This window comes from Protopterus annectens, chromosome 15.part0 (genome assembly GCF_019279795.1).
Source record: "Protopterus annectens isolate FY-2018-M chromosome 15.part0, PAN1.0, whole genome shotgun sequence".
NCBI classification, from domain to species: Eukaryota; Metazoa; Chordata; order Ceratodontiformes; family Protopteridae; genus Protopterus; species Protopterus annectens.
The window spans coordinates 623,092,547-623,109,779 of record NC_056749.1 but is presented as its reverse complement, the minus strand read 5'-3'; the positions used below and the strand labels follow the sequence as shown (position 1 = coordinate 623,109,779).

The 17,233-nt window shown below is 40.8% G+C and overlaps 1 protein-coding gene across 1 annotated transcript in view; it reads left to right on the top strand.

The window, feature by feature from the left end:
* Window positions 1–17,233, top strand: part of LOC122789862 (U2 snRNP-associated SURP motif-containing protein-like) — a 1,539,784-nt gene that overhangs the window by 1,403,349 nt on the left and 119,202 nt on the right. The window contains exon 21 of the mRNA XM_044057296.1: window positions 13,102–13,379. Coding sequence (XP_043913231.1) covers window positions 13,102–13,379 — 278 coding nt within the window. The remainder of the gene's footprint in view (window positions 1–13,101; window positions 13,380–17,233) is intronic.

Here is a 17,233-nt window from a genome sequence, read left to right as displayed (position 1 = left end):
AAAGTTCATGAAATTAGTATTATTTCAGTCTTTGATGTTAGCCAGAAGTGCGGTTTGCAGCACCTGCAGTATTCCTTGAACTGAAATGTATTGACAGAATTACATGCATCGGTAACGTATCTAAATATGACTGTAAACTCTTTGAGACCCATTGTTCCTACTACTACTACTATTGGAACTGTCTCAGTATTCTGTCACGTTGCCCTCATTTCTGCCTGCAAATCCTGGTATTTTATTACTTTGTTTCTCTGTACGTAAGAGTGGACGTAAGACGCTATAATAAGTGGGTGTAGCAATTTCAATGATCGATGCTACTTTTGTCATCTTTTCCTGAACTACTATATCTGGTTTTCATCTTTTTCAACTGCTGGTAATGGGTTATCCCATGGGAAATAAACATCATTTTCAGTAATGCTTTGTGGCTTATGTTTCCAATGCTTCTCAGGTATTTCAGTGTTGTAATGTTTGCATGGTCCCCAGTGCAGCAGTCTTGCAATATTATTATGCCTTTCAGTATACAGGCCTTCTGCTATTAGTGTAGTACACCCAGCAGTAAAATGTGCAACTGTTTCCAATTTTATTTTACAAAACCTGCATTTGTCGGTTTCTCTGACATGTCCCCATCGTCTACGTAGTCCACTATCTTGGGCTGCCAATATTAACCTTTTGTTTTCTGGTTTGAATTTGCCTCTCCTTAACCATTCCTGTGTTAAATCCTGATTGACATGAGGTTGTTCCAGGAGTTTTCTGTAGTTGCAACTCTATTTATGCATTTTCCACATTTCTTGCTTTCTCATCTGATCCTTCACCCTATATTCTTTCTTTTTGTTTTTTGGCACATTCAGTTGCTGCCTGATTTGTATGTACTTTGTTTGATTTCCAGTCCAGCTTAACACTAGTTTACTTCTGCAACACTAACCAGGGAAGTCATCTTAGACTTGTTCTTATGTTTCATCTCTGTTTGGATCTTGAGGTCAGCAAAATATGCATGCAGTCCTATGATTGCAGGTCTACACATGTAGTCAGTTTTGAGGAGACCCATACCTCTTCAGAATGGCGACTATATAATCTTGTTATGCACTTATTTTTAATAACTCGTGAGCGGGAAGCATTTTTCTGGTTTTCCTGTCCAAATGATCCAGTACCTTTTGAGGCCAGTCACTCACCCCAAAACTGTAAGTTAGAACAGGAAGAACAAATTGGTTTATAGCTTAGACTTTGTTCTACATGTCAGACGTGTTTTCAGTATTAAGTTTAGTCTTTTAAAATATTCCTTGCTAAGTTTTATTTACATTTGTACATATTTTATTGTCAATCCTTCATCATTTCCCAAATATTTATACACTCTCTCTTGCTCAAGTTTTTTAATATCACATTCCTATCCCAGATTGATGTTTTCTTGGTGCTGCAGCTTTCCTGTTTCAAAGATTGCTTTTGCAGATTTATCCAAGACCAAATAGTATTGTGAACCCCTACTAATTTGATAGAAATCTCTCCCTCTTCAAACCCCCTCTCCTCTTTCCCAGTCTACACTAACCTGACTTACAAAACTAAATGTACCCTCAAAGGCTTACTATGTAATAAAAAAGTGCTCTGTAAACGATGTTTATGATACTATATATAACAAAGTATATTGTTATTTGATCCACTGATTTTAGTGAGATGCCACTGATGCCATTGTATATTTGTATTTGTCTTGTATCAGTGTACTTTTTCCTGTTATTTTAATGCCTATGCAAGTTGTAATTCTGGAGTTTTTCTCCCTGGGACTCCACTGAGAACTGGCTTATACCCAGACAAAATATCCTGGTAAACGTAAAATAAAATGAATAAATGACATTCTTGTACCATTTGAGAATGTTTTGACCATTGCAGTTGTGCTTTCTGTTCTTCATCTGATGAATTGTTACAGTTTTAAATTATCCATAAAAAGAAAATAAGTCTTTACACTTTGTTTTTTTTCTGGGAGCCAAATTGTAGCCATGACCTAATCTATTAAGCAGACAGCTTAACTGGTTTAAGGACAAGACATAAGATGAGCAGTGACGGGCACTTTCAGATATCCCCCTTTGAATTTTTATTCCTGGGATAATAATTTATCATGGCTTAGCTACAAAGTGGCTTTCCACTGTTTCATGATCACTGTATCTTATACATTTAAGCACTCTTTGACCCATGAATGTTGAATACTGTCAGATGCTTTTTTGTAATCTGTCCATGCCATACTTACATTCTTCCCCTTTTTTCAGTTCTCCATTATGACCAACAATAAATGATCCTTTGTTCCATATGACTTTATTACCCTTTTCTTCTATTGCAGTGATTGAGTTTTCTTGTAAATGATTATAAACTCTGTCTGTAGTTGTTGGAATACAAGTTATTGGTCTATAGTTTTTACGCTATCTTGCAGGTTCACTCTAAAGGAGTATTTTTTCCTGTTGGTATCTGTTTGAAGTATGCATATAAATAGTTCTTAGTCATGGCTAAATCTTCATGTAAAGATGTTAATACTTTTAGCCAGAAGTTAAGTACCCCATCTGGGCTTTGGGGTTTCCAGTTAGGAGCTTTTCATAATTTTGTTTCACTTTCCCTGGCCATTACTTCATCCCATTTCATATTCTGTATATTTTAACCTCTTATTCTTTCTTTTATTTCTATCTGTTCAGCATCATTTTATGTTCCACAGGCTGCTCTTATACATTTCTATAAAATGTGTCTATTTCTTCCTTTTTTTATTTATTTATTTTTCTGGTAGTGTTTCTATTCCTTTTGCCCTGTTTCTCAGTTCTCTATAAAACCTTTTTGGGTCATCAATAAATTCCTTATTTTGTACCTTTCCTTTATATTTATCTGTGTATCTTTTAAGTTTTTCTGCCTGTGCTGATATCTTTAGTTGATTATTTGCAATACTGTATGATAGATCCTGGTCTGTTCTGATACTGTGCATTGCTGTTATCACATCTGTCTTAGTATTTTTGTTGATCTGTTCCCTCTTCTCTACTCATAACAGTGGCACTTCTTATTTTAATTGCTTTATATTTTTCTCTGTTCGACACTTCATGATGCCGTTTGATTTCTCCCCTTCCTTTCCCCTTACTGTCCTGTGTTTTTGTGGTAAGACTTTATCTGTTATTAATCTGCACAGTAATATATCCTACCTACTTCTGTTATCACATGAATTTCTATAAACAGTCTTGATTACTATTATAATTTGTTTTATAAAACTTTAACATTTTGGATCTTATTGACTTTCTGTAATCTATTTCTTTATTGATCTTAATATGTCTATCCATCTCTTAAGTCAAGCAAGTCTTCCTTTAGATCTTTTTTTTCTAAACTAAGGTCACATTCTCTGTTTTCCATTTTGTGTGGGCATTCTACAGAAAGATTTCCTTTGCCATATTCTCTTCAGCTTCACTGTAAGTCATCCATTGCTATTTCATATGGGAACTCACTGGTTTATCACTCCACAACATTGACTGTGTCTGAGTTGCCACAGCTTCCTGTTCCTTGCCTTGCTGTGCAACTGTCTGAACTTTTACACTGGTTTCCTACTGACTGTTCCCAAGTGTCTTCATGAGTATTTTTAATATCAAAAAAGTGTAAGTTCAGATTTCCCTACTGAAGAAATTTGTCAGACATTTTATGTAGTATGAAAGATGTTTTAGTAAGACCAGAATGAGATTCATGTGGCACAGAGCATCTGTTATTTGTTACAGTTGCACGTGCCTAAAGCTGCACCTGTCCCCTCATGTTTTGCCTACTTTAGACAGTGTTTTTCCCTGTGCAATTATTTTTCCTGACTGTCAACCTCCTGCTCCTAAGAGGTCTGACAGGTTGTACAAGGTGTCCCAGGCACACAAGTACCTTTTTTCCCATCCTAAAGCAGACCCAGAAGTTTTCTCTCAAGTCTGTTGCTGCTGCTGAACAGGTAACTGATACTAACCCCATTCCTTCTGACAAAGATGGGAAAGCAGTGGGTAAGTTGGAGAAGAAAATGTATTCTTCTAGCACTTTAATTTTTAAGGTTGTAAACTGCAAAGTTCATATGTTACAGTTGTATCTTTTGAGAACATGCAGAGGTTAACGGTTAACCTTTCTTCTGAGATAAAGAATTCATTAAATGCTTCTAGCAATAAAAGCTATCCCCTCCCCTTAGACAATTCCACATGTCTTGTCAGGGAATGAGGATCTCTGAGAGAGAGAAATAGCTTCTTGTGAGAGTTGAGAAAAAGTTGCAAGAAATTTGTCTGATAAAAATAGAATTCAGAGACCTACCTCGTTTCCTGGAGATGCCACACATCCATGCAGACCAAAGAGAACTTGCAAAACCTTTCCTTGTCCTATTATTGATATGTGGAGCAACAAGGAGATTAGCAGCAGAGAAGCAAGGGCAAGGATTTTTTTAAGACTCTTCCAGTTCCAAAATGGATAATCACTGGAGACCTTTTCTTGGTTTTATCAAGACTGTACAAGTTTCTAAAGGTGACCAAGTTCAAGATGGTGACCTTTCAGGCCCTTTTCCCTATCATTCTACCAGAGGCACTGTTGGTCACCTGAGCCTCTGTGGTGGTGATCGTCGTGTTTCACTGTTGCAGTCATTACACTTGGGTTATCCTGCTGGCAGGCTACCCGCAGTCAGCCCGAATTCCAAAGTCTTGGTCCGGCTTCTGTTCCTGTCGCCTGTTCCCTAACGTCAGTGCGCCAGGGGTATAAAAGATGCAGCCGACACCATTTTCTTCAGTCTTTCTTGCCGCGCGGTGCCCGAAGCAAAAGCAGGTTGCAAGTGCCGGTCGGCCGACTTCTGAGATTTTGAAAATCGAATTTCAGATCCGAAGTCTTCATTAAAGCCAAGTACCCCGTTGGGGAAACGTTTTTCTTGCTCCAGACCAATGTCAGAAAAAGTTAACAATTGTATTTCTTGTGGGAAGCAAAATACCTCATAAGGATTTTCATTCTTACTGTATTCCTTGCCTAGGCCCTGACCACGACGTTGCTAGCTGTTTTGTGCTAGATTTAACCAACAAACTATTAAGCGTTGGTACGATTTCGCCTTTCATTACTTTGGCCGATGATTTAATTATATAATGCCGTCAGAACAGCCGACGATCGGAGTATATAAAAAGTGCAAGGAAAAGGAAAAGGGCAGGCATCCGAGGTCCAAAACCGACGACGAGGCTTCCGCTAGGCCAGTCGCCGGTTTTCAGTGAGGTGCTTTTGCAGCCCCTGACACCCGCTACCTCAGAGCCACAGGCCGCTTCTGACTCCCACGTGGAGCCGACTAGGCCTCTGGATACTCAAGGTATTGGACACTCGGAAACTATTCCCTCAGATGGGTCCAGAGCCGCTGAGCAGGCATCGGCTTCTGAGGGTTTTTTCAGACCTACACAGTTGTATGTAAAGCCAACCTCAGCTTCAAAGGCAAAGACTAAAGCAGCTCTAAAGGCAAAGAAACAAGTACAGCGTTCTCCTGCACAGGCGTCCATGCCTAAAAAACTTGCTTAAAATTGCCGGAGACCTAATTACTTTGATCAGGGGTTTGATCCTGATAAGAGGCCTAGGCAAGAGACAATATGAATCTTCAGATCAGGTTTTCATTTCCTATGACTCCTTTTCTGAATAGGGATACTCCCTTCCTCCCTATGAGGATTCTGGTGCTGAAGAGTCTATTCCTTCAGCCTCTCCTCCTGAGGTTTATTCTTTTGGGGAAACCTTTCATACCATGAGGGAGCACTTTCACTGGGAGAGCCAAGATTACTCAGAATCTAAGAAAAGGCTCAGAGACTTTCTTTTACTACCTCAGCACAGACCTCTTGCTATTCCACCTTTTCGAGACGTAGTAGATGGTGTATTTTCAGAGTCCGGCCTGTCTCCTGACTCTTTACCCCCTGCAACCGGTTCAGCCAGACAGATACTACAGGGTTCCAGATTCCCACTGGCCCAGAAACTATATCTCAGGGTCCCAAAGGGGTCAAGGCTTCCACTGCAAAAACCCTGTCCCCTCTGATGGGGATTCTGGGGCACTGGACAGATGGGGGAAAAAATGTACACTTCTGCTACCTTGGCTGTAAGGGCTTTAAAGGAACAAAATCTGCCTGATCATGTTAAAGCAAAATTATTGGATGCTCCTTTACAGCATGATACTTTGTTTGGTGTTAAGGCAGAAGAGGTGTTGAAGAAAATGGAGGATAAAGTGAAATCTCTGCAGACAGTTAAGGATTTCTTATAGGTACAGCCACCCAAATTTAGCAGGAACTGGCCTTCAAAGAATTGGTCCTTTCCAGTGTCAGACCGGCCACAGAGGCAGATACAGATGCCCTAGAGGCAGATCCCAGCCCCAAGGCTCATACAGGCCTAAACAGTGGGGTACGTCTACCTCCAAAAGCCGAGAAGACAAATCACAGCCATATAGGAAACAGTCCCAATGACTTTCCTCTGCCAATACCAAGCACTTATCTTTTGGCAGCCCCCTTAGGGGAAAACTAGCACTTTTTTCACAGAATTGGCATATAATCACCCAGGAAAATGGGTCTTGAATATAGTGCCCAGGGCTACAGGTTCCATTTTCACACCCTGCCAAAGGCAAAAGGTATGCCAGACCTGCCACATAATCAGTGGGCAGAGGCAAAAAAGCAAGTTACATCCCTCATGGACTTGAGGGCCATTCAGGAGGACCACAGCAAGAGCAGGGACAAGGGTTTTACTCAAGACTATTCCTGATACCCAGACAGGACAAAGCCTGGACCTGTCTATTCTAAACACTTTTCTGGACATTCCAAAATTCAAAATGTTGACTCTGCAGCAGCTTCTGCCCATGCTGGGCAAGAAGGCTTGGCTTGTAACTTTGGACCTAAAAGAGGCATACCTGCATGTCCCAATCAGACAATCTTGCAGACGATACCTCAGATTCATAGCTAGCTCAATGCACTACCAATTCTCTGCACTGTCCTTTGGCTTATCTACTGTGCCCAGGGTCTTCACAAAATGCCTGGCACCAGTAATTGCTTTCTGCAGGCAGAGAACAAAGACATTCTACTGAAGCATCTGGCGTTTGTAAAAAGATTACTAATTTGCCTATAGTACACAGTAAATGAAAATAAATCAAAACTAGTACCCTCTCGAGCGATAATATTCCTGGGTGCAAGCTTAAATACAACTGCCCAGATGGCTTATCTCACGCCAGACAAACAACGACAACTGACTTCTTACTTCGAAATGTTGGCAACAAAGACCCAGTTATCTGCAAGAAAAATTCTCCAGGCTTTGGGCTTCATGGCATCCTGCATTCTGCTAATTCCATATGCAAGACTGCGTATGAGGAAACTACAATGGTATCTAAAAAGTGTTTGGATTCAACATTGCCACAGCCTGGAAACAATTACCCTCATTCCCTGCCCTGCAACAGGAGTTTCGATGGTGGGCACAGGCTTGTCACCACAACAAGGGACAGCTATTCACTGTACCCACAGCCAGGCAGATACTAACAACAGATGCAGCAGATTATGCCTGGGGGGCCCACATGGCAGGAAAATGTATTCAGGGTGCATGGCCCGCAGGTAAATGCATCTTCATATCAATCAAAGAGAGTTGCTAGCTGTTCAGAATGCCTTGACAGCCTTCAAGGATCTACTTCATCCAGGACAACTGCTAATAAAGACAGGCAATACTACAGTCATGTGGTACATAAACAAGCTGGGAGGCACACATTCCTACCCCCTCTGCAGACAAGCCATGACTTTGTGGAACACAGCATTGACTTATCAAGTACACCTGCAAGCACAATTCCTGCCAGGAAAGACAAATACTCTGGCAGACTAAGCAGAAATCTCAAGGATCCTCACGAGTGGAAACTAGATCCACAAATATTCAGCATGATAACAAGGAAATGGGGATGCCCAGACATAGATCTATTTGCCTCCCCTCACAACTGCCAACTACAGAGATTCTGCACAGTCATGTGGTACATAAACAAGCAGGGAGGCACACATTCTTACCCCCTCTGCAGACAAGCCATGATTTTGTCGAACACAGCATTGACTTATCAAGTACACCTGCAAGCACAATTCCTGCCAGGAAAGACAAATACTCTGGCAGACGAACTAAGCAGAAACCTCATGGATCCTCACAAGTGGAAACTAGATCCACAAATCTTCAGCATGATAACAAGGAAATGGGGATGCCCAGACATAGATCTATTTGCCTCCCCTCACAACTGCCAACTACAGAGATTCTGCACAAGGACTTATCACAAACAAGCATGGAAAGTGGATGCTCTGTCATTCAGCTGGAAATCCCTTGCAGTATATGCCTTTCCTCCACTGCCTCTCCTCCCCAAGGTACTCCTAAAGGTCAGACAAGAGAAGCCAAAAATGATACTGATTGCCCCGGATTGGCCACACCAGCACTGGTACCCAATCCAATCCTAAAGAGCTTGTCTCAAGGCCCAGCCTGGACATTACCTCAAATTCCTCATTTACTGACCCAACAAAACAATCATATCCTGCACAGCCAACTCAGAACCCTAAATCTGGCTGCATGGCGGATAGTGTAACCATTCAGAACACGCCTCTCTCTAAAGCAGTTATGGATGTTATTTTGGAGGCCAGGAGGCCCAGCACCAGAAAATCTTATGCAGACAAATGGAAGAGATTTTGTGCTTGGAACCAGGCACATGGAATTGACATGCTTGTACCAAATATTCCTCAGATTTTACAATACCTAACTGAGATGCTGGACAAAGGCCTATCCTTCTCATCAATTAAGATCCATGCCTCTGCCATTTCAGTCCATTACAGTACGGACCCACCTATTTTTTCACATCCACTGCTAAGGCAGGTACCTCAGAAGAGCCAAAAACATAAGACCTCCAGGGAGAGCACCAATACCTGCATGGGACCTCAATTTTGTCTTGGAAAAGCTCACACTGCCTCCTTTTGAGCCAGCCAATACAGCTGAGATAAAATTCTTATGTAAAACAGCTCTGCTCCTAGCAAGTAACTTCAGCAAGTAGATTCTCAGAGTTACAAGCATTAATGGCTGTGGAACCTTTTATTATTTTCCATCCGGACAGGGTTTCTCTAAGGACAAACCCAACATTTATGCCAAAGGTAGTGTCCAGTGTGGCTCGTAACCAAACCATTCATTTGCCTACCTTTTATCCAAACCCACAGAATAAAGGGGAGAGACTTCTGCATTCTTTGGACATACACAGACAGTTACGCTTCTACTTGGACAAAACTAAAGCTTTCAGAAAGACTGAGCAACATTTAGTGGCATATGCTGCAGGATCACATGGAAAGGCTATTTCAAAGCAGACTGTTTTAAAATGGATAGGCCACTGCATTTGTTTCTGCTATTCACAACATGGCAAATCAGTGCCTGAGGGCATTAGGCCACATTCAACCAGAGCAGCAGCCACTTCAGCAGCCTTCCTCAGAGGAGTACCAACCAAGGATATTTTGGAGGCTGCAACTTGGACTTCAGTGCACACTTTTACAAAGCACTACCACTTACCTCTTTACTCTAAATCCAGAGCAGGCTTTGCCACTGCAGTTCTGCAGGGCCTCATAGCCACTCCTAGATCTATTTAGGCCCGGCCTCCCAACCTCAGCTTTGGGATTCAACCCAAGTGTAATGACTGCAACAGTGAAACACGATGAACATAGTACAGTTGTGTACCTACCATAAATGTAGATGTTCGAGTGTATTCACTGTTGCAGTCCAGGTTACCCTCCCTCCATTCCCCTTTTCATTGCTGGGACTTCTCTGTACTTCTCTATTTTATACAACCTATGTGGTGTATTTGCTTGTAGATGAAGGTAATGATTATATTATTGCATGCTTTTTTATATGCAGAATTTTTTAGCCTACCTTTTTGGGGGCACCTGATATCTGGGGCAAGAAAAACTGAAGAAAATGGCGTCGGCTGAATCTTTTATACCCCTGACGCACTGACGTCAGGGAAGAGGCGACAGCAACTGACGCTGGACCAGGACTTTGGAATTCTGGCCGACTGCTGGTAGCCTTGCCAGCAGGATAACCCAAGTGTAATGACTGCAACAGTGAATACACTCTAACATCTACATTTATGGTAGGTACACAACTGTACTTTTTCTGGAGGTCCATGGACAGCTCTTATATTACTTGATTAGAACTAAAGAGAGAAGTCATTCATACCAGTTAGTGTCCAACATGGTAGTTGCATAAGACAGGCCAGTCTGCAAAGGCACTTTATCAAAGTGGCTAGCAGATTGTCACCTCTTCCTATGAAAATAGTGTGTGTAGGGGGGGGGGGGGGTCATTGGCAGGATATGTCAAAGTCCACTGACTCTGGATAGCAGATTTACCGATGCAACCTTCTTCAAAATTGCCTGAGGCAATTACCATTTTTCCAGCTTTTGCAAATTTGATATGCACTGTAGGAGCAGAGCAATTCAATATCTGCTGTCTTGTGGTGATTTCCTTTCCCTTCAGGTGGATATTTACTTAATCCTTTTCCTATGGCATAAGGCTTGTGGTGACACAGTAATTGCTGTAGTGAGCATAGTACAATTTGAGTATATTCACTGTAACATTTGAAATTTGAGTTGGGAAATTATCCACCCTTATATCAAAATGTAGGAGGAACCTTAACTAACACACTGGGGATTAGGTAACTATTGAATGTAACATTAAAGTAAAAGAGCATCCTTTTATCACTCCTGTCTGCACTGGGAAATCTGAAGCAACCCCACCCCCAAAGATAATTGAGAGGGAATCATTTCCAGCCCAGAAATGTGGCTCCTTAAATGTATGTTGCAGTTCCTTGAATGTTTTACGTACTGAGACTAGGAAGCAGCGTTTGCCTATATGCAGGAAAATAACTTTATCCAGTTAAAATAGGACTGAAGTTACAGCAGGCTGCAACATCTTTTAGCTTTATGTTAAGACAAATGCATCAGAAGGTTATCTGGAAAGCTGTAAATATCCGGCTGGAGTGGCGGATGGCTGCCATCATTTATTTCCTGTGGTTATGGATTCTACAGAAGTTGTAATACGAGTACTCAGATTATCTGCTGTCATGATGAGTATACATCAGACAGCTGTACTTAAGTCTTGCTTACTTAATATCATGCTGATTGTCTGCTATGAGATATGAGACAGTTGTAGTCGCACCTTGCCAAGCACTATAACCTGGGAAATCATTCAGTGAACAGGGCAAGATTTGGTGCTACCTGTCTACTGTACATTCTGTGAAAAATTCTTTACACTGACTATTTTTCCACCTACCAGAATTGCCACTGTTTTGGTGTACATCTTCCTATGGGATGTTCATCGTGCATACAGCTGCAGTCATAACAGATGGGTTATCCTGCCGTCAGGCGGGTCCTCGGTCGGCCGAATTCCAAAGTCTAGGTCCGGCGTTGGATGTCGTTGCTTCTTCCCTGACGTCAGTGCGGCAGGGGTATAAAAGAACTAGCCAACGCCATTTTCTTCAGTTTTTCTTGCCCCAGATGTCAGGTGCCCCCAGAAGGAAGGCAACACATAAATTTATGTAATAATGCAATGTAATATAATCAAAAAACAGTAGTTGCAAGCAAATACACCATAAAAGAATACCCCAGTCAGGTTGTATGAGGAGGTGTTTGTCATTAGGCCTGTCCCAAGAGGGGAAGGAGGGAGGGAAACCTGGACTGCAGCTGTATTAGCACTCGAACATCTACATTTATGGTAGGTACAAAACTGTACTATGTTCATCGTGCATACAGCTGCAGTCATAACAGATGGGTAGAATCCCAAAGCTAAAAGGGGTGGCAGGCACTAAGTGAAACTAGGAGGAGCAAGGATGCCCTGCAAGACTGCTGTGGCAAAGCCCGCTCTAGATTTAGAGTATAGTGGTAGGTGATAGTGCTTGGAGAAAGTATGCACAGAACTCCAAGTGGCTGCTTCCAAAATATCCTTGGTAGGAACCCCCCTGAGGAAAGCTGCAGAGGTAGCTGTGGCCCTTGTGGAGTGAGATCTGATGCTTGTAGGTACAGTTTTACCATTAAATGAATAACAAAAGCGTATGCAGTGGGCTATCCATTTTGAGATTGTCTGTTTGGAAATGGCCTTTCCTTGAGCACCTGTAGCATAGGACACAAAGAGTTGCTCTGATTTTCTGAATGGCTTTGTCCTGTCCAAATAATATCGAAGCTGTCTGTGAATGTCCAAGGAATGTAGTAGTAGTCTTAATGCTCTTTCTTGATAAGACTGTGGTAGGCCACAGTAAGCTAAAGGAGTGCCTGCTTCGCCAACATGTTTCATGGCAATTTTCTGTTTAGATTTGTTTTGCTCGTGTCTTGCAAAGAATCCCACACCTTTTCCAGACAAGTGAATATCCACCATAATGCCACAGGTATGAGAGCATCTCATTAATCTGGCCTACTGTTTAGTCTGTGAAGAGTAAAATGATAAATTGCTTCCTGAGCTGTTTATATTTGGATCAGTTCCTTAGCTACTTAAGGCTTAGTTTTCTCCTTGACACAATGCCCTTTGTTTTGTCTAGGTCTCCTCTTTGGACCAGCAAGGAAAATCAGGGGAATTTTTTTTTTTTTTAATACAGTTGTGTAGCTTTGTGGGATAAAAATCCTGACTGTGACCAAACAACCTGGGTTTCTTGGAAGCAGATGGGGAGGGATGCCATCTTGAGCCACTGTGGTGATTGGACACGCAACAGTGGCTTCTGCTCACAACAGGGTCAGGAAGAACAAATTTACTGTGAACAGAAATGAGAATGCTAGTGAAGCCTACATTGTGCCCTCCTACCTCTGTTCTTGCTCTAGCACCAAAGAGCTGTGACAGGATTAAGTGGTAGGATGGAGGGGAAAAGATTTGGTTACCAGTCACTTGGGCAAAAAGTACATTAGAAAAAATGTACTGATGTGAAATTGTGGTGCTTGATCGAGTGGGATTATTCAGACAGTCCCCTTTCAAGTCTGCTGATTAAAGTTTCCTAGTGCAGTGCTATTGAGTGTTGGTAAACTTTCTGTTGATTGAATCTCTTTTAGGTGTGCTGCTTTCTGTTAGTGATGGTGGTGTTGGGACTTGTGTAACTAAAACATTTTTTTTCTTTGCGTCAAGGATCATGAAAAGGATGAACAAGATAAGAAAGAAAATCATCTCAGAAAACAAAAGAGAAAGGTAAAAGGAAGAAAAAAAAGAAAAGGATCGCTCAGAGGAAAAAGTAAAAACAAAAATAAGGACATTGTCCGTGATAGGGAGAAAAAAAGCAGAGAGAGAGAACGTGACAGAGAGAGAGAAAAGAGCAAAGATAGAACTCGAACAAAAGACCGACTAAGAGAAGACGACGATGATGATTATGAAGAGGATGAAGAGGAAGTGGATTTTTCTCCAGCCAGGTACGTAAAACAAAGCTGCATGCAGTTTGTCTTTGAAATATCTCTCTGTGGTGTACTTCTGTGCTCATATTAGTAGTCCTATTCAGAGTATGCTAACTTGGTGCATCTTTATTTTATTCCATTGTCTCTCAAAGTTATTGCAGAGCTGTAGAATTTTGGCCGCAGGTTTGTAACTCATTACAGCCGAGTGCATCTCCAGGTGTTTTTGTAGTTGCCTCCTTCCTGTGCCTCTAGGCATCAAATATTGCTTGTTCATATTTGCATTAATTCCAAAACCATGCTACATGCAAGGTATTAGAATATTTTATCTTAAAACATACGTGATGGCAAATACAACTGTATTGATATTTGACCTCTGTCAGAGTATTTGTTAGAACTGTAAGATAACTTTATTTTTAAAGGCTCGAGCCACACCCACTGGGATTAAAGGTACGCACTCAAAAGAGCTGTACTGGAGGGAATGAGATATCAAAACAGATCAGTACAATATCATACACCACAGAATATCTCTGAACACCACTGGCAGTAATAGTCATTTTTTTTTCTCAGTGCTTTCATTCCCCATACCAGACATTATCCTCCCGCACCCCTTTTTGACCATGTTCTTTTATTCCCCATCCTTGGGCCAAGTGTCAGTCATGTTGCAGCCATGAGAGATTCAACAGAGCTTGACAAGCATGAGTTATTTTAGTTTTAGCCATGGTATTTGGTTTTCTTCCTGATTTGGTTGAAAATTACGCTTTCCATATATATTTTGTATTTCTTTGAAATACATGCATTTCCCATACTTCATTCCATTCATATGAAATTACTTTGTGGGTCTCTACAGATGTTATCTCCCATTACTTTCGTCACATTGTTGGCATTGTTTAATGCTATACTGTCATGACCAACCCTTATTCTTGATTTGGATAGGACTTTTGTGTAAAAACCCCCAGAACTCTTATGGAAGATAAAAACAAATGCCCACAGTATTATCAAAAGAATAATCCATCTAACGGGAAGTGTCATCTCTGTGTGTTAATATTTAAACTTAAAATACGACTGAGAGTATTAACAGAGAGACTGTCATTTACACTGACTGGAACTTTTCTCTGTTTTATCAAGGAAAGTATAGAGTTAAGGAAGTGCTGGGACCTCCAGTAAGGTACTACACTTATCACAAGCTTTATTTTTAGTCTGTGGACCAGCAACTTAATATCTACTTGCCTGTGTTAGAATATGTAAAACTGCTGAAACGCAAGACTTCAAGCTGGAGAGCTCTTCTCAGGAACATCCTGCTGCAAAGAAAAATTCTTTGAAAAAATAAATTAGAAAAGGTAACAGAGCAGATAAATCCTTGAGAAACTGGCAGACCTGCAACCAAAGCACATCTTTGGAAATTAACTGAATATCGTGGAATCCACAAATACACTAAAGTGATATAAGTGGAAAACGAGCATTATTTTAATCCCAGCAATAAAAGGCTGGAAAATGGTGAATACTCAAGTTTTTCTGATATTGTTCGCTGAATGTAGAAGTGACAGAAACTAAAACCAAGTGTGCAGAGTATGAAGTTAACAGAGAGGAAATCTATGAAAAAAATGCCTCAGAGCTGGAAGATAGACTTAAGTGAGGAAAATCTCAGTCTCTCAGGAATAGCAGAAAAGGATGAATGGAGTGTTGGCATGAGCTTCAGGAAAGAAGTCTTAAATACCTGTACAGGAATTTTAGTCAGATATTCATTTAGAACGGACACAGCTGGTCTTTGTGTCAGGCGTTCTTCATTCTAGAAGACGCCCTTAACCTATCCCCAAAAAGAACTGATACTGCCAAATTGTCAGAAAGGAAAAATGTTAAAGGTTAGAGAAGCTTAAGTCTGCATAGATGTTGACTTTTTCTTTGGCCACCTGAAAAAAGTGCAGCCAGTTTCTTATGAGACTGTGCTGCGAAAAGGAATTCAAAAGTAAGGTGTTGTAGCTTGATGACTTTAAGGTACAGTGTTCAGCATTCTCACTACTGCAGTAGCCTTTGTGTGATTGGATTGTTTCCTTCCCATGATACAACTACCAGCCAGTCTTCAAAAAAACTGTCTCCCACCCACACTTAAACTCTGCTGATTGGCTAGCTACTTGGAGAGAAATCAGCAGTAAATGTAGAAATTTCCATATTTTCTTACTGGGAAAGCAGCTCTGAGGCTTCACAAATAGCAGTTGGTTACAGGCTTCATTTCTGACTGAGAAGTCCGCATAGGAGAACCCTTCCACATAGAAAATATTGCCTTTTTAAATATTTTTGATGTACTTTTATTTTCTGAAAAATACTGTAGTTTTTTTTACTATCAGAAGTTTCTTATCAGAAACTGTTTTTTGATTGGGAGTTAGCATACTGGTTAAATCATTTACCTCCCAGACAACAAGGTTCATGGTTTAATTCTCACCCTTGAAGGAAATTGCCTAAACTTAAAATGACCCACAGGAGCAGTTAGCCTAGTACTTACCTATGAACCTAATACTAGGGCTGTTTTGTGAGGTAAAATGTACTGCTTTTTAGACATTTTAATTAAATTATAAAGATTGGGAATGTTTTTTTTATGGACGTAACAGTGTGCAATTGTTTTGGTGCTTATCGCTTCTTGACAACCTATCTTCATACTGTTTGACATTTTGCTTGAAGGTGCTATATTTAACCACTGAAAAGTTTATTTCAGGCCTAGAAATGTTTTTTTTTTTTTGTGTGTGCGCTTGTGTACACTTCATGACAACTTATCTTTGTCTCGTTTTCTCTCTGTGCACTTTCTGTGAAAGGGACTTGGAGAGTTCTTTCAAGGTTTGTTTGTAAGGCAGTGCTTTACTTTTGAAATGTGAGACATTGTGGAGAAGTTAGTGTTTTTGCTGCTTGTTTTCACTTATCTGATGTCTTACTTTCAAAGTGACTCTTCCCAGCAGTGCTTACAGGCAGCCAGGCTTCTTCCTTGGCTGCTGCACAGATTCTTACTCTGGTCCTGTTGTTTCTTCTCTTACTGCATCTTAAAAAAAAGAGTAATAGCCCCTGCCTACACCACAGGCTCGGATAGTGTCTCAGCCACCGGTGGGTAACTCTGCAGTGGCCATTTGTTCAGAAAATTTCTCAGATTCTGTGTGTGGGTCGCATAATAGTGTCTGCATTACCCTTTGAATTAGCTACATCATTTTGTGTTTACAAAGGGTTTATCTTCAGAGATGGCTCATTGCAAGACTGCTAAGCATTCACATTTTTCCTCATCTAATTAACTTACTGGTCTTGGAGTTATTTGCCAGATTTCAGGAGTCCTTAACATGGGTTTCTTCACTACTTAACAATCTGGCCTTCAGGTAAATATTCAAAAATTCTCTGACTCTAACACAGGATTGTGCTTTTAGACTGCCTTTTAGATATGTTTCTTCAAAGGCATTCCTAACATAAGAAAAGGTGAATTTGTATCTAGAAAACCTGCCTGATCTTCATATGAATCTGTGACTTCAGCCAAAGAATTTCTCAGGATTTTAGGGTTTGTGGCTTCTACTATTCTGTTTCTCTTGCCATGTTAGAGATGAGAAAAATTCAGTAATTTAAAAAAAAAATGGGGGCCCAGCATTCACATCCTCTGAAATTTTCAGGTAACAGTTTTGGGCTTTAAGAATGAACTGCATTGATGGAGGCCGTAAAGACTCTCCATTTTTTCCTTGGGAAAGAGTCGGGGGGGGGGGGTAAAGGTGTGAAGCTAGTGGGGACAGTCTATACAGACAGACCAAAGCACATAAATATTAGATATGTTAGCTGTGATTATGCTGTAGAATCCCTTCATGACCTGTGGTCCTGTGACCGTCATAGGTGATTACAGATAATGCCACTGT